The sequence below is a fragment of the Grammomys surdaster genome, unplaced genomic scaffold, assembly GCF_004785775.1.
Source record: "Grammomys surdaster isolate TR1022 unplaced genomic scaffold, NIH_TR_1.0 206, whole genome shotgun sequence".
Lineage (NCBI taxonomy): Eukaryota > Metazoa > Chordata > Mammalia > Rodentia > Muridae > Grammomys > Grammomys surdaster.
In genome coordinates this window covers 7,331,023-7,359,018 of record NW_021604651.1, presented here as the reverse complement: position 1 = coordinate 7,359,018, position 27,996 = coordinate 7,331,023, and the positions used below count along the sequence as shown (strand labels likewise).

At 46.2% G+C, this 27,996-nt stretch overlaps 1 protein-coding gene across 2 annotated transcripts in view; it reads left to right on the top strand.

Moving 5' to 3' along the window:
- Cgnl1 (cingulin like 1) overlaps positions 1-27,996 on the top strand; it is a 103,675-nt gene that overhangs the window by 47,098 nt on the left and 28,581 nt on the right. For both annotated transcript variants that reach the window (XM_028771380.1, XM_028771379.1), the window contains 2 exons: positions 25,273-25,479; positions 26,211-26,315. In XM_028771380.1, the coding sequence (XP_028627213.1) occupies positions 25,273-25,479; positions 26,211-26,315 (312 nt within the window). The remainder of the gene's footprint in view (positions 1-25,272; positions 25,480-26,210; positions 26,316-27,996) is intronic.

Below are 27,996 nucleotides of genomic sequence, written 5' to 3'. Positions count from 1 at the left end.
CCTGGAAACTTGAGTTGTCTAGGTATGAGCTCAGATCCTGGCGTGTTTGCCACCCCTCAGAGTAACTCCATGTGCTTCCTATAAAATGCTAAATGTAAAGCCAGAAGGTAGCTCTTCTTCTCTGCATGCCATAGCTTTCCCTTGCTTCTTCTTCAGGGACTTAACACCCCTCCTTTGTATGGCAACAGCTGTCATTACTTCTCAGCATGGCTGGAAGGCAAGCCTTCCTTCCACAGTTTTTATTTCCTTCCAGATAGGCCCAGGAGGGTGGAGAACCAACTGCATGCCATCTAGCAGGTCCCTGTGTGTCCTTAAGGCCAGGAATGTTTCTAGTGGTTTCTGTAGAAAGTCTCCAGCTCAATCAGTGAAATAATTTGCACATAGGACTCCCAAATCAGCATCTCCTCCTCACCATCTCAGTCTGCTCATTGGCACCAGGCCTTCTGATTAAGGTTGGTGTCATCATCAGCTTACACCGGAGCTGTGAAATGCAGTGAATGAGAATCAATCCACTGCCCCACCTCAACCCTCCAGGGTGCTTTGACCTCTCCTGTGTGAAAGGTTCCCTCTGGGTTGAATTTCTCTAGCTTGTTTCTTTAAAGGCAACCCTCTTGTAAAACCTGAACTTCTGGTTTTTATACATGTGATGACTCTCAAAGAGAACAGCCTTCCTTTGCCTGTTTGACCCAGGAAGCATCTCAGGAGAGAGGAAAGAAGGGAGAAATAGGGAAGTGTCACCCCTGAACTCTGTCTGTCTGGAAAATGACAAGAGCACAGCCACCCTCTTCTTCTCCGGGGTTTACATGGTGAACTGTTGAGGGTGAACCACATGAGGGAGGTGCTTCAGAACCCCAAGAAATTCCAAGAAAGGGCTATAGCTGTTGCTCTGTGGTAGAACACTTTCCTAGCATGTGTAGGGCCCCAAGTTCAAGTCTCTGTCCTACAAAAATAACATCAAGGAAAAACTAAACCCTGAGAAAACACTTGACCAGTCTACTGGTCCTGGAAGGTGTTTGCTGGGATTTGGGTAATGACCAGCATACATTCCCAGGATGGACAAAGATGGCCTGGAAAGAAGTATCATTATCTGTGCTGGGTAGTTTTATGTCAACTTGACACAACCTAGAGTTATCTGAAAGGAGGGAACCTCAACTGAGAAAATGCCTCCATAAGATCTGGCTGTAGAGCATGCCAGGGGACGGTGGCTCATGCCTTTAGTCCCAACACTTGAGAAGCAGAGGCAGGTGGATCTCTTGAGTTCCAGAATAGCCAGTGCTACACAAAGAAACCCTGTTTCAAAAAACTAGGGGTGTTGGGGAAGATCTGTAGGACATGTTTTAAATTAGTGTGATTGATGGGGAGGGCCCAGCCTGTTGTGGGTGATTCCATCTCTGGGCTGGTGTTCCTGGGTTCTCCAGAAAATAGGGTTAGCAAGCCATGATGAGCAAGCCATAGCCTCTTGTAAGCAGCACTCCTCTGTGGCTTCTGCATTGGTTCTTGCCTCCAGGATCCTGGCCTCTTTCAGTTCCTGTCCTGACTTCCTTCAATGGTGGCCTACAATGTGGAAGTATAAGCCAAAGAGACTCTTTTCTCCCCGACTTGCTTTTGGTCATGGTGTTTCCTCACAACAATAGAAATCCTACTAAGACAATGTCCTAGATCCACTGTAACCTGATGTGAGGGAATTGGAAAACATCCACTTATATGAAAGCATAACTTCTTGAAAGCACATTAAGAGAGTAATTGATGAGGAAAGTGAAGGCATTTTCCCAGAAGTCCAGGACTGTCTAAGCAGGGCAGATAAACCCTGCTCGTTAAAGCAGAGCGATAATCGGGAGGACTGTAGAGTACAGCCTTGTGAACTCTGGAGAGCAGAGATAAGATAAACAGAGGAAGATCCAGGAGGAAAGCTGCTCAAGAGAGCAACTAGATGGGCTCAAAAAGCAGCAGGCATATTCAATAAAAACACTTCTCTTTTCTTCTTTGTCAAGTCTTGAAATCAAAAAATGTGACTCTTACCAAGGAGATCATACAGTTATCATCAGAGTTATGCATAACAGAGTCTGAGAGCTGTGCTTGGCCTGCCATTTAGGGGGAGCAGGACACTCTACTCTACTCCAAGTCTGTTATAGAAAAGAACTGTTAATAGCCTTTAAGAAAGAGGTCAATGGTCTTGTGTAATCGGCATGGAATTTAGTGTCGCGTTGTATTTGGTGAGTCATAGTGGATATGAAGCCTGTGCTCTGGGGCAGCAAGACTCAGCTTGGATCCTGGCTATCGGACCTGAAGCACATCAGTTTTGTTTGCCACTTTCCTGATAAGGAATATAACAGAGGTCACCCCCACCAGTCTTTCCTGAGGATAAAAAGCAAGGTGTTACATTCGATGGTTGACAAGGGCTGGGGAGATAGGTCAGTCAGTAAAATGCTTGCTGAGTTCAGTCCTGAAAACTCACACACACACACACAAAGCATGGCATGGTGAAGCATCCATGTCATGGTGAAGCCCCAGCGTCAGTCAGAGAGGTGGGGACAGGCAGGCCCCTGGGGCTCACTGGCCAGTCAGCCTAGCTGCTTGGTGACTTCTAGGCTAGTAAGAGAGCCTGTCTTTTTTTTAAGATGGTACCTGAGAAATGACCCTGAGCCTACATTCTGGTCCCCATATAAACATACACATATCGATTTGTCTGCACACACATGCATTTGCTCACACATATTTATAGACACAAACACAAAGATGCTTTGCATCATGTGCCCATCACACTGGAGTCACCCACAGGTGCCCTGGAGACGAGAGAGGAGAGAATGAGGGTGCTCTACACAGCTGCTGCCCTGTAACTTCCATACTTCTCAGCTCTGAGAGGACTAGGGGAGTGGGCTGTGCATTCTCTGGATTGAGCAAATAGAACAGAACAGCAGACCTACCCCATAACGGGAAGTCCCATGTCTTCTGCCTCGTCTTAGGCCCACATCCCGTTTCATTTGCTGGTGTGGGGCTGGCATTGGGAGCAGAAGGCTTGTAAGCAATTTTCCCAGCCAGTGCAGGCCTGAGGATCATCTGGCAATGCTCTGTGGGTGCCTGGTGTGTCTGGTAACTTTAAACAAAGGGTACTGGTGACAACAGTCCAACAGGGAAGCATGCCTTTGGCAAGAGTCCTGTGTGTGTGTGTGTGTGTGTGTGTGTGTGTGTGTGTGTTCACCTTGTCTGTCCTGGGAGGCAGCGGAACTGGCTGTTTGCTTTGTGGAACAAAGAACAGGCCTATTTGGGCTGGTGGGGACCTGCAGGAGGCGGGATGATGGGAGGCCTGACAAGGTTCTTCCTGGTTAAAACACACTTTAGGAGAAGTGCCTGGCCTACATCTGTCTCCCTTTTTCAGATAGGGAAAGGGGGAACAAAAAAGGCCACAGTCACAAGCTTAGACTTTGATCCAGCAAACAAAAGACCACACAAAAGGGTCATGAGAACACTGACCCTCTTAACCCTAGGCTTGTTGGGTGTCATAAATAGAAAAAGGATTGGGGACAGAACTAAGCAGAGTGGGTTAAAAAAGAGCTCATGGGCTGTAGAAATCGGAATGTTCTACAGTCCTGGACACAAGGGTGGCCACACGTGGAGAGGGGGACATAGACCCTCATATGATAGTTTACAGGCAGAGTCTCATGGGGACCAGGTTGCCCTAGAATGCCCTGTGTAGCCACCAGTAACTTCTAACTTGTGAATCTCACGCGTCCATCTCCCAGGTGCCTTTGTGCATGCTAGGTAAGCACTCTACCAACTGAGCCACGTCCCTGGCTCCTCACATGGTGGGTTTAATCTTAAGGCCATGACCAGCCAAGCATGTGTGCCAGGAGGTGAAGTTTTGGGTCAGTGCACAGGTATGCCTAGAGATGGTGACCTCCCTGTTGGAAAGAAGCATGCCAGAAAAAGGAGGGTACTTCTGTGCCATCAGCATGATGCCAGAAAGAACATACGTGGCATTGTATTGGTTAGCTTCCTCATGATTATGACAAAATACTGACAAAAGCAACTTAAAGGAAGGAAAAGTTGATTTGGACTCACAGTTTAAGGGTGTGGTCCACCACAGCAGGGAAGATTTAATGACAGGATGTGTGTGTGGGGGGGTAGCTGGTCACACTGCATCCAGTCAGGGAACAGTGATCAATGGATACTGGTGCTTAGCACATTTTCTCGTTTTTTTTTCAATCAATGACACCAACCCAAGGGATGCTAATGCCCAGGTAGGGTCAGTTTCCCACCTCAGCTACCCCAATCTAAAAAATTCTCATACAGACATTTCAAGAGATCTATCTCCTAAATGGTTCTGGGTCCTGTCAGGTTGACAATATTAACCACTACAGTGTGCTTCCCACCCTTGAGGATGAGAGACAATAATAAGCTATGTAGACAAGAGATGAAAAGGAAGGTGCTGCTCTTCCCAAGCTCCTGTACTTGACAAGTGCCCATTTTATCAGCCTATTTCACCTTCTGTGCCTGGTTAGCCCATCTTCCCTAAACAGAGTGAAGGCTCAACCTCCACCACCCGACCTCCACGGGCCGTATCTCTACTGTGAACACTGAGCAAGTTGCTGGACTTTTCCATCACAGTTTGCCAGCTATAGTAACTGACACAGGAGTTTAATACATGGCTGGTTGTTTGCTTGCTTGTTGTTATTTTAGAGTATTTATGTGAGTCTAGTCCAATAAGTAAAAATTGGCAAGCATTATCTGTTCTCAAAAGGCTTATAGTCCACTGGGGAAGCATGCATGGTGGACATTCACTCAAGTTGGTAGACCTAGACCTACAACTATGGTAGACCTAGACCTGCAACTGTGACAAGGTCATGGAAGAGTAGGGCTGGGGTCTCACCCAGTCTGGATGGTCAGGAACTATCTCCTTGAGATAACAATGGACTGAAGGGAAGCTAATGAGGTAGGGAAAGTGACAGGTGATCCTCCAGCAGATGTTCAAAGTCCCTGTGGTAGGAAGAAGTGCGATGAACCAGAGACTTTAAAAAGAAAAGGACTGAAGCCTGCCTGAGGAGGAAGAGGTGATGCTGGGAAGGGAAGATCACTGAGGACAATGGACCAAGTGAAGGAAGGCCTGCAGTGGTCTTATCCTGAGAGCACAGGGAAGCTGATGAAATACCTAAGGATTGAGCAACATCATCTGACTGCTGACTAAAAATCATCTCAGGCTGGTGAGATGGTTCAGCAGGTAAAAATTCTGTATAGGCCTGATGATTTGACTTCAGTCTCTGGAACCCATGTAAAAGAGGAGGAAACTGGCTCTATAAAGCCTATAAAGCTGTTTTCACACTTTTACATGCATACTTGTGGTTTATGTGCACACACTTAAATAACATACATACATACATACACACATACACACTCATACACACTGACACACATACACAAACATACACACACATACACATATACATACACTTATACATAATAATATACATGCATACATGCACTCATACATGCACACACAATCATACACATACATACTTGCACACACACACACACATACACACATACTCATACATACAACAGTGTATATTGGTTGATAGCTACTTTTCTGCCATCCCCCGTTTATGCAATAAAATATCATGACCAAGACAGCCTATAAAAGTGTTACTGTGGGTTTATGGTACTAGAGGGAACATCCATAATGACAAGAGGCATGGCAGAAGACCACTTGAGCAGAAAGCTGAGAGATCACATCTTCATCCATGTATAGGTAGCAGAAAGGGTGTACGGGGTGAGGCTATCCACTCTCAAAGCCCACCCTCAGTGATGTACTTCCTAACAGTACCTCATTGGGGGACCTAGTATTCAAAAATGTTAGCTAATAGGGGACATTCTCGTTCAAACCACATGTTAGTAAAAACAAATAAATATTTTAAAAATCTCTCACTCTATTGCACTGAGATGTGTTCTAGAGGACAAAGAGGGCCTGAAGGGAAACCAGTGAGGAACTCATGTTTTGTCTAGGAAGAAAATGTTGGGAGCTCGAACTGGCATGACATGAAGGTAGTAGAAGGTAATCTCTAAAATGATGTTTGGAACTGCTGGAATAATGGTAAATGTTTTATTACCAGACTCACAAAGTCTTTAATCAATGGGCAGTGGGCAGCTTTCACTCTCTAAGGAAGAATTCCAACATGAGACATTCGCAGAGCTATAGCAGCAGATCAACAACTTTTTTAAAATTATTGATTGTTTTTGTTCCTTTAGACAGGGTTCCTCTGTGTAGCCCTGGCAGAACTAGAACTCAATATGTAGACCATGCTGGCTTCAGCTCAGAGATCCATTTGCCTCTGTCTCCTGGGTACTGGGATTAAAGGTGTGCATTACCACTACCTGGTTTAAAAACATTTTAAAGAGAATCATCTGTTTGATGTGTGGGAGTTTTGCTTGCATGTGTGTATGTGCACCATATGCATGCAGTGCCCACAGAGACCGGAAGAGGACATCAGATTCCCTGAACTGACAGGGAGCTGTGAGCTGCCAGGCAGATGCTGGAAAACTGAATCTGGGGCCTCTGGAAGTGTAGCAAAATAGCAAGTGCTCTGAAACACTGAGCCCTGGCAAGCTTCTTTTTCCTCTAAGAATTACCGACAGTATCTATAGTCTGTGAAACACTTCTGGGGAAATCTGTTATATAATTCCTGGGTGCTTTTCACAGAGGTTACCACTAAGATCTACAGCTGAAATGAACCCAGATAGACAGTCCGCATTTGAAATGGAGTTTGAACTGAAGACTCGGACAAGGCTAGAGTGAATATGTAGACTGGAGTGAACGTAGGAAAGTTTTAAAGGCCAAACGAGCTGGTGCTGTGATTCTACTTGATGTATGCTAAGAGTGACCCTGGGTTCAGAGCCATGGTGGGTATTTAATTCTGCAAGATCATTCTCAAAGACCAATGCCAAGATGTGTGTTAGAATTGGGGAGTGAGAAGATAGGGAGCTGGACTTGATGCTGTGGTGTGTGTGTGTGTGTGTGTACACGTGCGCACGTGTGCATATGCCTTTTTCAGACTGAAAAGGAAGTATTATGTGCTTTTTTTCACACCCATTCCCATTGGTGGTCAGCCTCTGCAGCCAGGGTGTAGCTTAGTTGTAGAGTGCTTGCCCTAGTATGCATAAAGCCCTGGGTTCAATTCCTAGCACTACATAAACTAGGCTTGGTGGAACACATGTAATCCCATCAAAGAGGAGATAGAGGCAGGAAAGTCAGAAGTTCAGGGTTATCCTGGGCTATATGGCAAGTTCAAGACTAGCCTGGACTACATGTGACATTGTTTCAAAAACAAAACAAAAACAAAGAAGAGGAGCTGATAAACTGAGTCCAGGTTCTCAGGCAGAGATGGCAGAGAAGGAACTTGTACCAGAGGGTCAGGGAGCAGGGCAGGGCTCCCCTCCCATTCCTCTCCTCCCTATTCATATCCTTCCTGATCCATGAGCTCAGCTGGAGGTAAGGCCTTTACGATCTCACTGTAGCTTTAATTCCCTCACATCACTCTGAACAAGCATTTCTTCTCTCTCTAGACCCTCTTGCTCACCTAGAGAATGAGTGACTCTGTGTAAGCTGTAAGCTACCATCTCAGAGTCATTAAGTGGGTCAGTTGCTTCTCCGTTAAGTAGGACCTTAAGCCTCCCAGCAAATGACTGATTTGCTCAAGGTCTCTAAGGAATAAAAGCCTTTGGGGGTAAATTTGTGCAGGGTGTTCAATTCACACATTCCTCTGAAATTCAGGCCTCCTTTCTGAGGTGACAGCACAGCCAGGCAAGGGCCCCTTCAGTGTTTGTGGGGGACTAATGAGTGATTTTGAAGGTAAATGAGCACTCTAATGAGGGAATCTGGTAATTGAGACCACCATTTAGAACTGAAGTTTATTTTTATAGAAGGTGTTTAGAAGTTGAAAGATTTTTCTCATAGAGACAGTATTGTAAATTGAGGTTAGGTTCTCAGTCCATGTAGAAAAAGTAGATTTAGCCCATGACACAGCCAGAATAGTGTTTCTTAACCAAGCTTGGTGGAGCCCACACGCCTGCCGTTTCCACGCCTGGGCAGTAGAGGCAAGAGACTTGAGAGTTGAAGGGAGGCGTGGGCTGGAGAGTTTTATGTCATGGCTCCGTAAGATTTGGCTATAGGAAAGCCTGCACAGCATTTTCTTAATTAGTGATTGATGGGGTTGGGGGAGGGTAGCAGCCCATCATGGGTGATGGATGCTATCGCTAGGCTAGTGGTTCTGGGTTCTATAAAAAAGCAAACTGAGCAAGCCATGATGAGCAAACCAATAAGCAGCACCCCTCCATGGCCTCACCATCAGCTCCTGCCTCCAGGCTTTTTTCCAGTTTGAGTTCCAGCTCTGACTTCCTTCAGTGATGGACTACATTGTGGAAGTGAAAGCCAAATAAACATTTTCCTCCCCAAGTTGCTTTTGGTCATGGTGTTTCATTGCAGCAATAGAAGCTAAGACAGACCCTGTCTCAAAGCAAAACAAACAAACAACAACAACAAAAATCAGTAACCACAAAACTAATAAAAATGGTGCAGGGGATAGCTCGGCTAATAAAGTGCTTGCCTGTAAGCATAAGGACCTGTGTTTGATCCCAGCACCTATGTAAATAGCCAAGTGTGGTGACATTTGCTTAAAATCTCAGTACCAGAAAGATAGAGACAGGAAAATCTATGGGGCTCTCTGGCCAGCCTATTAGGATCACCAAGTTCCTGGTCAGTGGAAGGTCCTCCAAAGGTAAGGTGAATAGCTCCCGAGAAATGAAATAGAGTGGTCCTCTATGTACACATGGTCACCTTCCAACAAAAACCTTAAAACAGCTGGCTGGTGATGGCACAGGCCTTTCATCCTAGCACACTGTGAGTTTGAGACTAGCCTGATCTAACAAAGGGTGTTCTAGGACAGCCAGGGTTATGCAGAGAAACCCTGTCTTGGGGGGAAAAAGTAACCAAAATACCAAAGTAATGTTACATGTTACACACACACACACACACACACACACACACACACACACGGGTAGAGGCAGGGTAAGGGAGTATGTGTGGATGCTAGGTGAAGAACATGCATCTAGACTTCTGTAACAACCATTGATTCCCTGAACTTAAACTGAGCATGACCAGTGTGCCGGACACTGGACAAGCCTGGCTGTGCTCAGATCCCAAGCTTGCCCTGGACTCACTTTCTAGTTTCCGTTTTGTTGACTGTCAGTCGGGCTGCCTGGGGTTTCGTCTTGTGCCTCTGTGATCCAGTTTGGCAACCTAGTTAAGTTGATTTGACCTATCAGCACCTCCATTTTCTTTCTCAAATGCCAAGACTTACTGTGGAGGATGAAAACCCGAGTTTAAGTCCTTAACTCTTAGCCAAAAGCTGACCATGGGCATGCTTGCCCATCAGGCAAGTACTGGGGGCAGAAACAGATGGGTCTCAGGAGCTCAGGCTGGCCAGCCTAGCCAGAGCACAGGGTTTCAGATTCAGTGAGAAATCCTGTCTCAAGGGAATGAGGCAAAAAATAATGGAGGAAGACATCTGATAACCTCCCCTGGTTTCCACACACACACACACACACACACACACACACACACACACACACATGAATGTGTGCACCCCTACACACATGTGCACACCCCCACGCACGCACTTACATACATACAAGGGGGAAGGGGGGAGGGGAGAGACGAATAATAGCTTATAGTATACCTCTTTAAGTGGCACTGCTGGAGCTTCAGGCAGTGAATGACGAGAATATCGTGCCCTAGCCAGAGCTTTGTCCTTGGGTAGAACATTCAGCAGCTCATCCGGGGCATGTGGTGAGCTAGGTCCCTCCTCCAGATTCCAGACACTGGGTGGGGTGGTTGATGAAAGTCATATAAAAATAGTGTGACTTCAGGTGCAAGGCTGATATCTTATTTGTCCCTAGAAGTCAAGTTCAACTTAACAAAAGGACTGTGTTGGGACTTCCTGGAGCTCTATGAAAAGTACATGAGGATACAGGCAGGGGTCTTGGAGGGTCAAGGGAAGAAGACTGGCCTGGGAGTCAGAGGAGTCAGACAAGAATGGGAGATGCCATAGTGATGTGCTGGTTGTCCCCATGGCTCCTGGAACCAGTCTAACAGAAGTCTACGTGTCTCGAGGCAGTTGTACTTTTGGTTTGGACTTCAGTTCAGCCCCCAGTTTTGATTTTGGCCTCACTTGTGTCTCCAAGAGATATTGGACTGTCTTATCGATTGAAAAATGTCTCACGAGAGGAGTTAGTTCCCAGTCAGGATGACAAGCCAGGTTCTTTTGATTGTTTTGGTTTGGGGATGGATGGTTGTTAGGTTTTTGTTTGTTTCTTTAGCAGAGTCTCCCTAAGGTTCCTGGCTGGTCCTGAAGTACACTGTGTACATGCAGACCTTGAACTCGTGATTCTCCTGCCTCAGCCTCCTAAGTTTTATAGGGATTTTAGGCTCACAGACTTGAGCCTTACACTTGGAGAAATAATTAGTACTACATACACCTCAATGAAGGAAAAAGCACCTGGGAAAGTTTAACATAAACCTGGTGTGGTAGGGTGGCCTGAGCGGGTCTGGGGTGGGCTTCTGATGTTTGAAAAATGGCTAGTCTAAACCACCCTTTCAAGTTCCTTCCCAGTGGCACAGTAGGGATATAGATGTTGGCTCAACACAGAGACATTTCTATGGCAGAGAGGGGCAGAAATGAGGCTCATTTTCAAAGGTTGTCTGTCTGTCCAGCCCCTAGAACCAGAGGCCAAGTAGCTGCTCTTCTGTCAGAGATATGGCAGGGGAGGGGGTAGGGCACATATTAGAAATTCGAACTAGTGCTTGAACTTGAGAAATTAGGAAGCTCAGATAACTGCCATTCTCTGACTTGGAGATGAATGCACTCTATGCCTGGCTTAACTTACCTACAGAAATAGAAACTTTGTTAGGTGAGAGAGAGGGAATATCCTTTCTCCACCATGTTGATATCATCGTCTCTGCCGCATAAGCTATGACCTTGAGACTGTTAGACCATGGTTAATTAATTTTTTTTACAAATGTAGTTCTCTTGTGTGCATGTTTGTGTTTGTTTACAGTCCACATCACACGCGTGGAAGTCAGAGGACACCTTTCAGGGCCCCGTTCCCTCCTTCCACCATATGTGTCCCAGGTTTGCAAGTAAACGCTAAGCTCTCCTGCTGGTCCATGTTTAATTTTCTTGTGTGTGAGTTTATGGTCTTCCAGATTGGTTCTGTGCATTATTCAACTTCGGTTTCAGCATGTATAGATAGATACTTGGTGGTGGGCATGAAGTCCTTACTTGGGGTCCCTTCTCTCACATTCTGTGATTGTACAACTGAAGTTTGCTTGCTTTGAGTCAGTCAGCCCCACCCATGCGGGCGCCCAGGACCAGGATAAGGAGTCTCACTGAGCCTCTAGTGTTCCTTGAGGCCACTTCCAGAGGCTTGCTTGGGAGGCCTTAGAACAGAGATAACTCTCTTCTACCTCAGAACTCAGCCTGAGTTGCTCTTACACTGTGACCAGAGATTCTGTGACAAAGGGCAGATGTTCCTGTTTGGTCTACTTCTCCTCAAAACCCCATGGTAAGGCAGGCATTGTTAAAGCTGGATCTAAGCGGAGCTATCAGGCTCTTGGGTCCTCAATAGAAGTCAGTTTAAGCTTACTTGAGTAAGGAATATCCCACTAACTGGCCTCAGGGGTGGGCTAGGTTTCTGCATATGATATCTAGGTGGGCTTCTCAAACAACAGCTTACCTTCTGGGCTACTATGAGCGTCTCTGAGTTTATGCTGATATTCAGCATCCCCAAGGTAGAGTGATGTACCATGGGATATCTCAGAGGCCTCCTGTCAGATGAACCTAAGGTAGAAGGCCATCATAGTCTGGTCTCTTCTTGCTTCATTGACCCATGAGTGTTCTAGGGCTGGCTAGGACAGAAGCCGAACAGTGGGGTGTGTGCTTACTAAGCAGCCACCTCTGTTCTGAGTGCCTTCATGAGCTCTCACTCGGAACTTATGAATCTGCTCTGAGCATAGACATTCCCTGTTATATAGATCAAGAAAAAAGCCTGGTTTCCTGCAGCTGGCACATGCCTAGATCAGATCGCTGGCATTGAGGGGCAACTGTAACCACTGCTGTCTGTTGCCCCATACTTAACACACACTGCAGCCCATCCTCACAGGACTTCAGAGTGGAGATGGTGTCTCGGTGAAGGATAACTGGCTAGCACAGAGTCATATGGCTCTGCTAAGTGGCAGAGGCATTGAACCCAAACTTAGCTGGAGAAGCCCATGCTCTTTCCTCATTATGTCCCTTTGGCTTTTGGGGATGAAGCTTGTGATGGACTTGAGTTTTGTTCTCTGTCAACTTGGGATGGGCAGTCTGAGCCTGGGAACAGAGGTCTCTGCATGGCTCAATAAGCCAGCTCACCCTGCACTAATAAATGGGCCCAATCTCAGTGGTTGAACTGAGGAACCCTTCTTGTTCTTGCCACATCTCTGGTGTGTGTCAAGGCAGATGAGGAGGAACACTTTTGCTCATTAGGGTTCTTGGGAGACCCATGTGTCTGTAACCTCTGATGTAGTGGGAGGGTGTGCTGCATGAATGGATCTTGAGGTCTGTACCAGGATGTAGTGCATGCCACTTGTGTGTGTGTTGCATATATGAAGGCACATATATGTGTATGTATGAAGTGCATGTATGTGTGAGAAGTACATGTGGGATGTTATAGAGGTACATGTATGAATGCAACCGTGTGTGTGTGTGTGTGTATGCATGTATTATGTATGTGGTGGATTCTGTGTGTGTGTGTGCATGTGCTTGCACATGTGTGCATACATGCATAGATGGATATATGTGTGGATACAGATGTATGTAGCCCAGAAGCCAACCTTGTATCTCTCCAGTGCTCTCTCGCTCTCTCTCTCGCTCTCTCTCTCTCTCTCTCTCTCTCTCTCTCTCTCTCTCCCCCCCCCCTTTGAGATTCACTGGCTTGGAGCTCACCAGGTAGGTTAGGCTGGCTTGAAGGAAGGCTGTCTGGACAGTGAGCCCCAGGGACCTCCTGTTTTCACCTCTCCAATGCTGGGCTTAGGGTTATAAGCACCCACATCTGATCCAGCTCTAACATCTCATTCATTTTTAAGACTTTTTATTTTCTAAATTAGCAAAGTATATTTTAGTGATTCCCCCTTCCCTCCTCTCCTCACCACCCTGGTACTCTCAGCCCTTGGGGAACCTCCCCAGCTCTCCCTTGTTAATGTTCCATGGGTCCTCTTCCCATCCCTTTACCTGTCCTTCTGAATCACCTATCAGCTTTAAAACTATATATATTTATTTATTATTTGTGGTATGTGTGTGTGTGTGTATGTATGTGTGTGTGTGTGTGTGTGTGTGTGTGTGTATAGGTGTCTGTACATATGAATGTAGGTATTCTCAGAGGCCAGAGGAACCTCTGGAGCTAGAGTTACACATGGTTGTGATCCATCTGATATAAGTGCTAGGAACAAAAGTCATATCCTCTAGAAGAGCCTCAAGTGTCCCTTAACTGCTGAGCCATCTCTCCAGCCCCTGGCTTCTTTTATTTTAACTGGGTTTGGGGGGGAATCAAATTTGATCCTCATACTTGGACAACAAGCACTTTATGACTGGGTTTACTGACTGGGTTTACTGACTGGTTCCTCAGGCCTACTTCTTTTATATTGGGGGAAGAGGGGCAAAGCCAATCCCATGGTCACCCTCAACTTCAAGAGGACAGGGAACAGGGATTTACATATACCGGGAGGGCAGGAAAGAACTAGAAATAGTGGGGGTAGCACATTCATGGGTATCTGGTCAGCACTCAAGGTGGCTTGTTTCTTCTGCAGAGTGGCCCTGGTGGGGACTGCCCTAGAAAGACCTTGTAAAGCCACTAGGTGTCTTGATTGGACTCCATCTCTCGACCCCTCTGCCTTTCTCAGTTCTTCTAAGGAGGAAGGTGGCATTTTGCAACCCCAATAAGACTCATGCCCTGTAGCCTGGCTGAAAACAATTGGCCCCAGGGGACAGAGGCCAGAGTCACCTGCCTCCTTCAAGGCCCTGCCAACAGGAAGCCCGTGATTCATGCTCTGTAGCATTGGGTGTGCACAGCAATTCCTTCCTGGACACTGGGTTGTTTACACAGCGTCTAGTGATTTGACATTTGGCACTCTTGTCTCTCACTTCTCTTGATCTGTGCAGGGAATAGAATGCCACCTGTGTTTTTAAGGAAACCAAACTCTGACTCTGTGGCATTAATATGACAAAAACCTCAGAGTGAGCAGGTGGCCTTACCTGGGCCAGGAGAGCCCTGGAGCTGTTTTCCAGGCTGGTTGGTTGGAGCTGGCTGCTGCCCCCTGCAGGCTGGCTTCCAAGGAGTCCAAAGACCCTCTTGAGGCTGGGTAGGAGCTGCTTTCTCAGTTCTGTCCCCAGGAACTTTTAAGTTAAAGTGAGAAATAAGTAAAGTTTACCCTTGTTATGTATCTTAACCCCAGGGGTTGTAGGACCCACCCTTCAAGCTTGTGAGCAGCCTTGGTCTAACATCTTGAGTCCCAGTATGATGTCAGTCATTTCCTTTCTCCAGCCTTAACCTTGGATGTAAAAAAGACAATGTGGTAATGTTCTGAATTTGTCCTAACTTGAGAATGCTAAGAAGCCCCTATACAAAAGTGAGCCCTCTGGGTTGATAGCTCTTGGTATGAGGATTTTAGGGGTATTTTTTGGGGGGCAGGTGTGCTCTCATGTATCCCAAGCAGACCTTGAACTTTTGATCATTTTGCCTCCAGCCTTCCAAGTGATGGGATTAAAGGCATGTACCACTGTACTCAGTTTATGAAATTCTGTGGATAGAACCCAGAGTTCGTGTACATTAGACAACCACACTACCAACTGAGCTACAACCCCAGCCCAACATTTTAAAATTTAAAAGTTGCATGATTTCCACTGCATTGGGATGGTTCCCAGCATTTGTGGACATGTGGTGGCAGCAGAGCAAGAAGGTAGACAATACACTTCCCCAGGTAACAAGATCTGTGGGGAAGGGAGATGTGTAACGTGGTGGCTCTGAAGACCTGTGTGGCTTCAGGCTGAACCTTCAGTTTATTTTGGAGGGGTGCCCACATCCGTATGGGAGACTGTACTTATCCTCTTCAAAAATCCTGTTCAACTTGTCCAGTATTGGCACTGATGGCCAGCTGCTTTGTGACTGTCCGTAAGGTCCTGTGGTCTGTCAGTGGCCAAGCTAATCTCAACCGGGAGTCTAACCCCTGTCTTATTTTCCTGTTTCCACTCTTAGTTCTTATGTGGTGACGAAAGCTTAAAAGCATGGCATTGTCTGGATAGAGCCTCTTCCTGAAGCCATCTCCTTGCAGCTAACAGCAGGGGATGCTGGATTCTATAAACAGATGCTTCATATATTGGTCATAAGGTTAGCTTAGACCAGCCCTCTTTGGGAGGGAGAATGTCTTATAGATATGACATGAGGCTCTTTTTATCTTCCAGAAATTGAGAGAACCCAGAGAAACTGGAGAACATTCAGTAAACATTTCTTTTTAAAGAGGTGATGTTAAAAAATTAAAGCTGGGGGCAGAAGAGAGAGCTCAGTTGATAAAATGCTTTGTTCTGCAAGAGTGGGACCTGAGTTAGATCCCTCAGAGTCCACACCAAAATGCCCTTCACAGGGCAGATCCACCATTTTCGTTCATTTAAACTGCATAGTTCAAGGTTTTATTTGTTTACAATGAGAGCACCCAACAACATGCCACAGCTTATTGTCAGAGCTTCCCCCCTCCCCCGCTCTCCCGCTCTCTCCTCCTCCCCATCTTCTATCAGTCAATAGCTCATCCTATGTGTGTCATCTGGAAATTTCACATGAACAGAATCATACATTTCGGCATGAACTCTTCAGCACATGGTCTTTGGGGAAAATCAATGTTTTCTTTATTTGGTCGAGAGAGTTTTGATGGAAGTCACCCTTATTCTCATCTCGAGAATCCGAATATGTTTACTATATGGTTTAAATGATAGCCTGTGTCAAGCACACTCTGTGAACAAGTGTTGAAGTGTGTGTGTGTGTGTGTGTGTGTGTGTGTGTGTGTGTGTGTGTGTGATATTGGACTGACTTGTCATCTTCAAAAATCCTGCTCAACTTGTCCAGCATAGGTACTGACAGCCAGATTCTTTGTGACTGTCCATAAGGTCCTGTGGTCTGTCAGTGACCAAGCTAATCTCAACAGGAAGTTTAACCTCTGTTTTATTTTCCTGATTTATACACACACACACATACACACACACATTTATCATTGTGTGTAATGTGTGCTTGTGATATGTGTGCTTATGATGTGTATGATGTCATGATGTGTACGTGGAGGTCAGAGGACAACCTCGTGGAGCTGCTTCTCTCCTTCCCTGTTTGATTGGTTCTTGGATTGAACTAAGTTTGTCAGAGCTTCTACCCACTGAGCAATCCTGCCCACTACAAAAGAACACTTACATTTTTAAGCTATCTAATTACTGCGTTACTCTAGGAAAACCCCTAGAACAGTTAAGTAGGATAAAGAGAGAGCAAGAAATACCTTTTCAGCCCTTCTGTATGTGGGGGAAAATGACCACTTTGGCAACAAGCACCCAGAATATGAACACAGTTTTCTGGAAGCTTTGTCTATTTTGCCTGAGGGATAGTGAATTAGTAACAAGAAAGAGACAATGGGCTGGTGACTTCATTATACTCTAGTGGCAAGAAGTTGCCTGGTGTCTTCTGCTCTAGGTGTGGTGGCGAGGACTCTGAGACCTGGCAGCAGGTAGAATGCCAAGTGAGAGTCCTAGAAGGTCAAGTTCAGCTCCGCGATTGGCCAGTACTGCCTGCTTTCCTCAAGTTCCTTCCATGCCCTTAGACTATTAGAACTGCAGGGACACAGAAACCAGCTGGACTGGCCTTGTATGCTGCAGAGAAAGCTGGTGTGAGTTCAAGACCTACCCAAAGTCATCATAAAAAGACTAACAGGGTCTGGTATGGAGGCCATAGCTGACACAAGGAAACTTCAGAAGAGCCTCGTTAGCTTTGGAATCAGCTCTCCCTTGAAACATCTGGAACTTTGCAAGCATAAAGGATTTGAAGCCAAAATGGGTCCCAGATCAGATAGAGCACAGAAGAAACCACTGACATGGGCACCAGCAGCCTGACACAGGACTTGTTAGAGACTTCGGCTCAGGCCCTGCTCTGACCTTGAGATGGAATGAGGATTTATTGGGTAACTCTTACGTTCATGAGAACTCAAGCCACCACAAACTTCTGACAATAAAATCCACAAAGTACTAGAAAAGGGCTGGAGGGAGCCTTCTTTTTTTTTTTTTTTTTTCTCTTCTCTATGTAGCCTTGGCTGTCCTGTAGACAGAGATCTGCCTACCTCTTCTTCCTGAGTGCTGGGATTAAAGGAGTGTACCACAACTGTCCAGCCTAAAACAAGCTTTTTTAAATTACTAAATAGCTCATTGTCACTTGGGGGCGGGGGGATGAAGATAATATCAGGGGGTGTGACTTCTTATATCTTAGAGTGAGTGAGGGATTCACTGTCATCACTCCAGGCTGTCACTGGACCAAGGAGAGCAGCTATGCAGATATGTTGTGGAGAGGGAAAGCAGCCTTGCAGCAGGTGACCTGAGTCAGGGGCACTGGGTGCTCAGCTCCTGCACCCTCAACAGACTGGAGTGGCCAGTGGCATGGAACTGACAAGCCAGCATTCTGTCCCCTGGCCTCTAGGCCTCCACGCCTCAGCTGTTTGCCCTCATTCAGCAGAAAAGGGAGGCAGGAAGGAAGCAAAAGCTGGCTGTGGCAGAGGCCTTGTTAATTAGTAAAGCCCGAAAGGTCTGTGTATTGGTTCTGCATTGGGACAAGCCCAGAGGCCCTGGCCCTGTCTGCCTGTTGGCCGTGAGAAGTGAGGTGTCACACTTGAACTCTGGGAGAAAAGGGCAGTCAAACCCTCAATTAAGCAGAACACTCGAGATGTAGCCATTGGTGTGCTGTGCTAGAGCTTTGTCCTTGTCATAAGTAGATGTGTCATCCTGTTTCAGGGGCTAGTGAGGCGATCCTGAAGCGCAGATTAACTCATGTGGCACTTGCCAACAGTCGTTTGCAATGCACAGTGACATCAGACATAGACCACGGTTTGGTCTTTCTGTGTCAAAGTAATTGCACACCTGTCCCAACTCTCTGCCCCTCACCCCTGCTACCACCTTTTAAATTAGTAACTAGAGCACGTGGTTGAGCGTGAAGGAATTTAAAGGCAGTGTAAATCCAACAGTTCAGCACATTCAAATATGTTGCTTGCCCTTAGTCACCATTAGTTTGCCAGATCCACACACCGGTCTAGGTGTTTAATGAATGAACCAGCTAGGAAACCTGACTTGCCCTTTAAGTACCTGAGGCTCATTTCTGCACTGCATCAGTTGCTTTGGAAAGGTGAGCACCTCCATCATTTCTTCCCGGAAGTGTAGGTTTTGGGGCTGGAGACATGGCTCAGAGGTTAAGAGTGCTTGCGTTCTCCCAGAGGACCAAAGTTCTGTTCCGAGCACTGACACTGGGCCATTCACAAATGCTTATGAGTGTAGCTCTGAGATGGTTCTCAACCTTCCCAAGACTGCGGACCTTTAATACAGTCCCTTTACTTTTGTTGCTACTTCACTACTGTAATTTTGCCACTGTTATGAATCACACAGACACAGAGACATACAAATAAAATCTTATTTTTTAAATGTAGGTTTGAGGAGCAAGATGGTTCAGTGGGTAAGGGTCTGCAAGATGGTTCAGTGGGTAAGGGTCTGCAAGATGGTACAGTGGATAAGGGTCTGCAAGATGGTGCAGTGGGTAAGGGTCTTTGCCCCCAAGACTCAAGATCCTGAACTTAGTCCCCAGAACTCATGTGGTGGAAGGAGAGCACTGATTCCTGTTAGTTGTCTCCTCGCTTCTGCGTGCACGCCACGGTGCAGGCACTGCACTAACATACAATAATAAATGAGATGATGTGTAGGTTTGATTTGTGGCTGGTGAAATGGGCAGGAATGGCTTGAAGCCAAGGCTGCAGTGGTGAGCCAGGTGAGCCAGGAATAGCTGGACTCCTCGCTTACACCCATTGTAGAAGCCAGGATTTCACTTGGCTGCTGTCTGCAGCGGTCTGTGAAGCTGCAAACCCTGCCCCGTGTACAGGTGGGAAAGTGGAGGCTGCAGAAAGAACGGAGCTGAGTTTTTTCATCTCTCATGCCTCATTCTACCCTGTCAAGCATTTCCCCAAGCAAAGGTGGGAATTCCATCCTGCAGGTGCTTCACGATCATGTGACCCACGCTGGGATATGAGTCCGTATGCAGAGTGGGTAAGGAAGAGGGAGTCTGGCAAGGATCCCAAGGTTAGCACTGAACCTTCCTTGGATGCCAGAAGTTTGTGAACATTGATATAAAAGAAGACACCAAGGGCTGGGGAGATGGTTTGCCTGGCACGCGCTCGATGTCAGTTTGACTCACAGAACCAATGTGAAAAATCTGACTGTGGTGTCAGGTACTAAAATCCTAGTGCCTAGGAAATGGAGACAGGTTGATGGCTCTCTGGGGACTGGCTGGCTAGCTACTCTAGCCTACTTGTGAGTTCTAAGATAATAAGAGACTCTGATTAAAAAAAAAAAGGAGGGAGGGAGGGAGGGAGGGAGGGAGGGAGGAAGGAAGGAAGGAAGGAAGGAAGGAAGGAAGGAAGGAAGGAAGGAAGGTGCCTGAGGAATGGCAACTCTGGCTTCCATATGTGCCAATACATGCACTCCATCCCCCACCCCCTCAAATGACACAGTATAAGGTTAAAAGGTTACACTGGGAAAGGCGAGATTTGTACAGGAGAAACCAAAGCCCTAAGAGCTGTTACCCACAGCCCCTGGTTTTCTCTGTCCCCCACAGTGGGTTTCTCCACCTCAGGGTCAGTTAGTATAAACTCTGGAGGACCATCATTGCAATTGTGAGATGCTGGGCTGCCTGCGCGTTTGCCTCCTCACCATTGGTGAGAAGGAATTGCTTCACACGTAAGCCAGCATGAGAGAGCTGTGAGCACTTTGTACAGCTGCTGCCTCCAGCTCTGCTCCACTATCTCTTACGGTGCAGAAGGGCCTGTGAACAGGCTGGGGAAAGGTTTCCAGAGGAGATACCTGATTGTCCTCCAAGTTCCTGTGGCCAAAATGGTTGAACTTTTAAAACGAAATGAACATTTATTTTAAAAATGTGTCTCCCCATTGCCTTTCTGTGGTTCAGAATTCAAATACTATAAGTGCACTTGCCATAGATGAGCTTGCTTCTGCTTTCCCTCAGCCCCACTTCCCTTCCTCAGTCTGTCAGTACGACCAGTTCAGAGTGAAGTCAAGCAGACATGAAACCACCTTGAGCACAGAAAGGCCTGGGTGGACTGCTCTGCCCCTTGCTTGTTTTTCCCTGTTCCTTCCTTCTCCAGCTGTATGCACCATTGAACTGACACAATGCTGAATAACATTTAATATGATCGCCGGCTTTTATGGTAGATCTTTTTGTTTGTTTTTGTTTTACTGAGTCTCACCCTGGCTGGCCTGGAACTTACTATGTAGACCAGGCTGGGATTGAACTCACAGAGATTCACTTCTTCCCCAAGTACTAGGATTAGGAGTTTGCATCACCACACCTGGCCATTAGCCTCGTTTTTTGTACAATTTTGCACATGCATAGGATGTGATACTGGGAGAGGTTGCTGCAGAAAAAGGAAATTCCCCTTGTAACTTAGCTACTACCATGTTACCTTCTAGGCCTTCCTTCCAGTTATTAACCTGACCAGCCTTGTTTTCTGACTCTTCCACACACTGTAACCAATGCTACCACATACTGTTACCAATGCTACCCAAGCCTTTGACCTTGGCTGTCACAGTCTTACTGCAGCTTTTAGTCATGGCCCAGGGTTTGAAATTGACAGTAGAAGAAAAGCCCACTTGCTTTGTGGCCATCATAATAGCATAGGGGTTTTGAGTTGCCAGAGTGACAGGGGATTAGGGTTGTTTTTGTTGACTGTGACTGCCCGGATGAGTGAGTAAGATAAAATGATAAATGGCAAACACACAACTCTGCGAATCAGAAGCTCATGCCTTGAGTGCTCTCTCTAATGGTATGGCCTCTCTAATCTTGCTATGACATCTGGACGTAAGAGGAGGGAGTCACGGAAATACCCCCAGTACTATAAATATGGCTTCTGTGTCTGCACAGTGACCTCTGGGTCAGCAGAGCCTTCCTAGCCCTGACATCTTTGCCACATGAGTGGAACTCAGACATCACTACAGATCTGGAAGAGGTGATGTGGGAACTGGGGCATCTGGGAGCTGAGGGGCCTGACAGAGCTTCTCTATAGCACTTTCTTCACTTGGATCTGTCTAGAATGACTTTGATACAGTACTTGCCTTGAACAAAGGATATGGGCTTCATTTATTCTTAGATGCCAGGACTGTTGTTGAATTAGGGATAGTTCCAGGAAAGGGGAAATTTGTTTTGTGGTCTTTTTATAAAATAGTGAGCTGGGGGTGGTGGGGGAACAGGGGCCAGAGAAGGTTTCTGGAGAGATTTGCCAACAAAGGCAAATGTTAAACTATTTGTAAACACAGTGTGGTTTACCAAACCATGAAACCACACTGAGAAAGGCAAATTAGCACTTTGCAAATAATCAAAACAGCATTAAGTGCAGGGATATACACACATTCCCCTAGAGGCAAACCCAGCCTGTGACACTGCTCAAGCGGGGTGACACTGCTAGCGTTGAACTTACAGACCAAGTGCCCTTTTCTAGCAGGCCAAGGTATGAGTTAGATCCACACCAAGGTTAAACCAGGTCTGGCTTTCAGCATCCATCCTTTTCCTGAGACTTCCAGGGGAGTGAGAACCTGGTGACTACAAGTGTTCTTTCCTTCACTGAAAGGTTTGGGCAGGCATCAGGGCTCCCTTCCTCTCATGAACACGGCTGCAAACCTCTATGCCCTGGGACAGAAGAGACAGCTCACAAGCACTTGCTGTTCTTGCAGAGGACCAAGTTTGGTTCCCAGCACCCACACACATCACAGCCACCTGTATCTCTGGGGGAATCCAACGCCCTCTTCTGGCCTCCTCAAGTACTGCATGAATGTGGTACACAGGCAAACACTCATACACATTCAGTAAAAATAAATCTTTTAAAACAGTGTGCTCAGCACTGAAGGCCTAAAATCAGCCATAGGCCTAAAATCAGCAATAGATCTGTCATACATGTATACTAACACCAAGTCTTGGGTCTCTGTGGAAAAAAACTGAAAAAGATGGCTATAAGCTATTGTAAACAGGCAGCTTTCGTTGAAATTTACCAGCCTGAGTAGTCATAGACCTTGTAAATAGGTAGCCTTGGCAGACAATACCAACTTAGATAAGGACAAGCGAGTCATAGGCAGAGTCATAGTGACCTGTTCCCCGAACCTTCACCCAGCCGATACCCTGTTCTGAAAGTTATCTGTATTTCCCCTGAACACCCACACTCCAGTGTCTTCTCCACGTCTTGCCTTTCTGTGTTTATAACCCCTGTGTGAATGAATTACCATTTGAAAAAAAATAAATTATAAAACAAAGCAACAACAACAACAACAAAAACTAGTGTGCTCAGGGCTAAACAAACTCTCTTTGCCCACTATCCCTACTCTGCCTCCAAGTCTTCCCTATGTCAATCAGTTTAAAGGAAAAAGAAAAGAAAAATATTAACCTACAGTTCACATAATATATAACTCTATGGTTTATAGTGTATTTACAGGGCTGTGTGGCCATTACTGTAGTCAATAAAGTGTTCTCATTAGTTCTCAAATGAAATGCATATTCATCAGCAGACCCTTCCCACCTCTTCCCCATATCCCCTCCTCTAGCCTTGGCCAACCATTAAACTATTTTCTGTATCTTTAGATTTACCATTCCAGAACTTTCCTTCTACACAAATCTAGGATCTTTACTTAGCATCATGTTTTCTGTCTTAACATACAGTAGCGTTTTATTCCCTGTCACGGGCTCATTGTATGGATTACCATATTTTCTTTACTAGTTCATTCGTCAATGAACTAGTGAGTTGTTTCCAGTGTTAGGATACTATGAATAATGATGCCTTGAGCATGAGTATACGAATTTTTATGTAAGTGGAGACTTTTATTTCTATTAGGATATAGAAAAGAGTGACCTGGGTGGCCTCAGGGAAACTTGGTTTAACATTGCTTTGAAGAGCTGACAGCTTTTCTGCAGGGCTGCACAATTTTCTATTTTCTCAGCAATGCATGAGGGTTTTACCTTTTCCATATTTTCCCCGAGCAGTAAGCATGTGTGAATGATGACTTTGATTTGACCTTGCCTGCCAACTAATAGCAGATCTTCATGTGCTCATTTGTGTAATGTGTAATGCTCATGTGAATCTTCCTTGGAAATAGATCTATTTCTATCGTTTGCCCACATCAAGAGTGTGTGGTTTTTTGGCATTGAGATACATGCCTTTGGTTTCAGCACTTGGAATGAAAAGGCAGGCAGATCTCTGTGAGTTCAAGGCCGGCCTGGTCTGCATAGTGAGTTCCAGGACAACCAGAACTGTGTGAGAGACTGTGTTTGGTTTTTGTTTTGTTTTGTTTGTTTGCTTGCTTTAAGTGGTTTATCTTTTTATTATGAAGGTGAAGAATTCTTTATTCTACTATGATCTGATTGGCAAATCTTTCCTCTTGTCCTGTGGGCCACCTTGTTATGTATGCTGCTGCTGCTATCTTCAACCTTGTGAAAGTTTGTGACTTCCCACAGGCTACTCTCAGGGTGAATTACAAGCTCACAACTACCTATAACTCCAGTCCTAGGGGCTGTAATGCTCTCTTCTGGCCACCTTAGGTACTGTACACACGTGGTGTACATAAAACATGCAGGCAAACACTCACACACACAGATGTCTGTTCTTTTGTCATTTGTGCTTTTGATATTGTAGCAGAGGGACCTTTGTCTAGACCAAGATCACAGATATGCATTCCTGTGTCTTCTAAGAGTTTAAATAGCTTTAGTTCTAGATTCATTTTGTGAAGGGGTGCTGTCTTTGTGTGTTTTATTTGTGACAAGATCATGTGTAGCCCAGGCTAGCCTCAGATTCATTATGTAGCTTAGGATGATTTTGACCTTCTCTTTCTCCTGTTTGTACCACCTTAGTGCTGGAGAGTGTGTCACCACACCCAGTGTATGTGATGCTAGGGTCTAAACCCAGGGCTTTATGAATGCTGAACAAGCATTTACTAATGGAGTTGCTATGCCCCCAGCCTATCTTTAAAGTGAGATGAGAATAGCTTCTAGGCTCCTTAGAAGGTGGAGAGCTCATAGAAAGGGCGAGCATAAATCTACAGCTCTACCCTGGCCCTCACCTCACCTAAGAGCAGGTGACAGGCAGCAAGTGGCCTGTAGGCTGTCAACCACTCTATCTTTTTCCTCTGACATTCAGTTTGTTTTTTCAATGCTGAGTATTGAAATGATTCCCTCAGAGGGTGGTGGTGGCACATGCCTTTAATCCCAGCACTCATGAGGCAGAAGCAGGAGGATCTCTGTGAGTTCAAGGCCAGCCTAGTCTACATAATGAGTTCTCGGACAGCCAGGGCTATCACATAGAGAAACTGTGTCTTGGAGAAGAAGAAAAAAAAAGATGAAGGAGGAAGAGGAAGAGGGAATAAGGAAGGAAGAGGAGGCCTTTAATCCCAGCACTTGGGAGGCAGAGGCAGGAAGATTTCTGAGTTCAAGGCCAGCCTGGTTTACAGAGTGAGTTCCAGGACAGCCAGGACTATACAGAGAAACCCTGTCTCAAGGAAAGAAAAAAAAAAAAAAAGGAAGGAAGAGGAGGAAGAGAAGGAATGATGAGGAGGAGGAAGAGGAAGAAGAGGAGGAGTTTCCTCAAACATGCTAAACAAGGCTATTGCCATGAAGTTACAGCTCCAACTTTTTAAAAATCTTTAATTTTGAGATAGAGTTTCTCTAAGTTGACTAGACTAGCCTCAAATTCACCCACTATCCCAGGCTGACTTGGAACTTTCAATCTTCCTGCTTTAACTTCCTGTTACTGAGATGGCAGACATATGCCAGGAGGTTCCAGCAGCAGCAGCAGCAGCAGCAGCAGCACTTCCTTCAGGGTTGTGGGCCACCTGTGGATACTCCTTCCTTTGTTCTCATTGTTCATAGAATGTTGAGGTCCTGGCCAGCAGGAGCAGCTCCTCAGAGCAGAACCAAGCAGAGGCTGACCTACGGGAGAAAGTGCTGAAGGAGGAGAATGAGAAGCTGCAGGGAAGGATTGCTGAGCTGGAGTGCAGGGTGGCCCAGCTGCAGAGGCAGATGGAGGACGTGAAGAGTGACGAGGCCCAAGCAAAGGAGACTCTCCGGAAGTGTAAGGTAAGGCAGGGCCTTGGCCGGGGTTTGGCAGCTTGCAGCCCTCTTTCCTGAGAGTGATTTCAGAGGTGGGAAAGGCACTGTCAGGATTTATCTAAGATGCCAAGGTAAACTGCAAGCATCTCTAGGAGTGGTCTGTGGGCAGGGATGACAAAACCAGGATCAGAACCATGGGCCTGGGCTGCACAGTCTCCAGAGATTGTGGGGCTCCAGAGATGCTCCTCCTCTCTCTGAGGCTCACTGGGGAAGCTCCCACACCCGCAGAGACCATTGTCACACCTCCATTAGGCTGACTCTCTAAAGACATCCTTTCTTTAACACGGAGCTGATATTTTTGGAGATTTTTTGCAAACCAGTTATCTGGTTTGCCAGGGCTTTGGAAATAGGAAGCAGTTAGGAAAAGAGGTGGTGAGAAACAGCAGCTGAATGGCAGAGGGCCATCCTGGGTGCCATCAGGTCACCTGCATACCTTCTACAGAAGCATCTTGCCCTATTCTATCCCCTACCTGGAGGTTTTGCATACACAGGGGTAAAGCTTGGGTATTTATATTAATGGAAAACAAAACAAAACACCAAGGTAATCCAGAAATTCACAGGTAGATAAAGGTGGGACTCCAGAGGGGTACACACCCAGGAACCCAGCTGTTCCTTACAATCTTTATCCCATGACAGACACATTATGACCATGGCAATCTTTTGCCCCTACATCTTTTGACCTATCTGTTTCATTGTAGAGTGAAGTACAGCGGCTAGAGGAAGCCCTTGTGCATGCCAGAAAGGAAGAAAAAGAAGCAATGTGTGCCAGAAGGGCTGTGGAGAAAGAGCTGGAGCAAACTAAGGTAAGCCCCCAGTTTTCCCTTCCTCAACCGTGTAGGTAGACATGCCCACTGGGCACGCCCTTCCAGGGAGTGTCTTTCACCTGTAGAGCCACCCTGAGCTCCAGACTATCTAGACTGGGGACAGTTGGTACTATCTGGAGAGGTTTAAATTGTCACAGTGGGAAGATTCTGCAGGTCTACATCTAGGATCCAGGTGAGCATCCTAGAAAGCACAGGCTAGCCCCACAGCCATGAACTTTTCTGGTCAAAATGTCACTGTGCAAAGGCTGAGAAGCCCTTGATGGGAAAATTCTCCACAGTTTTGCAGAGGTAAAATACAGTGTATGAAAGCTAGCAGGACTAGTCCCGAAGGCGGCATGGGGCAGCCTCTCCGCAGAAGCCAATTTCTCTTCTCCTTTGGGTAAACACACTCTACATTGTGGAGTCACTCCTTCAAAGCGGCTATTAAAAGGAACAGGAGGAAGTCATTTCCTTGAGACCAGATATCTATATCTCTTCAAAACCAGGAGGTTCATAGAAAATGAGATTTTCCCATTTGAATGTTAGGAAGATTATTCAAAGTTCACTGTAGTCAAAGCCAGTGTTAAATCTGTAAATTGACTTCTGCACAGTGGCCTCAGTGTGCCTTCATTCTACCCTATGCTCTTAGGTTTTTAAAATGCTGTCCAAATATCCTCGGGGTGAGTTTTGGGGAAGGTGACAGCCAAAGAACTGGATCCAGCAGGCTGTTGAAGTTTGCAGTGGGGAACCCACTGGTCTACAAGGTTAGGTGGGGGACAGCAAACTTGGAACCATGGTTCAGAGCTGTAAGTGTACGAGGTTAGTTTTCTTAAGCTCTCTCCTGTGGTACTGAGCAGGATTCACACTCAGACATTGACACCTGGCTTTTACTTGGGTGCTAGGGATCTGAGCTCAGGTTCTCATGCCTGTACAGCAAGTACCGTACCCACTGAGTCAGCTCCCGGGGTCCCCTCTGCAGCTTTAACTCTGGGAGCAATGTTGAGTGAGGCGATTTGAAGCCACTGGCTAATAGTGGAATAAAATCTGCATGGCAGGGTGGGGAGAGGATGGGGAATCACCAGTTAGGTGATTCTAGGACCCAGAGTAGGTGGATCTACAACGGCACCCTTGAGCTTGGCGATCTTACCTGTTACTGGATGTAGAGCCTTTGGCTACATGATTAAGATCAGTAACCAAGGTTCACTAAGCTCCTGGGGATGAAAGACAGGAGGATGGTGGCTTCTCAGAGGTGTGGGAGCATAGTAACTACAGACCAGCTCTGGAAGTGATGGGCTTTCCCTTTCTGCTGTCTCAATACACAAAAGCCTTGGGGGGATGGGGGTAAGCACTAAGAGCCCTCTCTCTCTCTCTCTCTCTCTCTCTCTCTCTCTCTCTCTCTCTCTCTCTCTCTCAAGATTTATTTACTATATGTGAATATACTACACTGTCAGCAGAAGAGGGCATCAGATCCCATTACAGATGGTTGGGAGCCACCATGTGGTTGCTGGGAATTGAACTCAGGACGTCTGGAAGAGCCGTCGGTGCTCTAAACTGCTGAGTCAGCTCTCCAGCCCTAAGAACCTTCTTTTAAGGTTAAAAAAATATTTAAAAAATTAATAGTTGGGCTGGAGAGATGACTCAGTGGTTAAGAGCACTGACTGCACTTCCAGAGGTCCTGAGT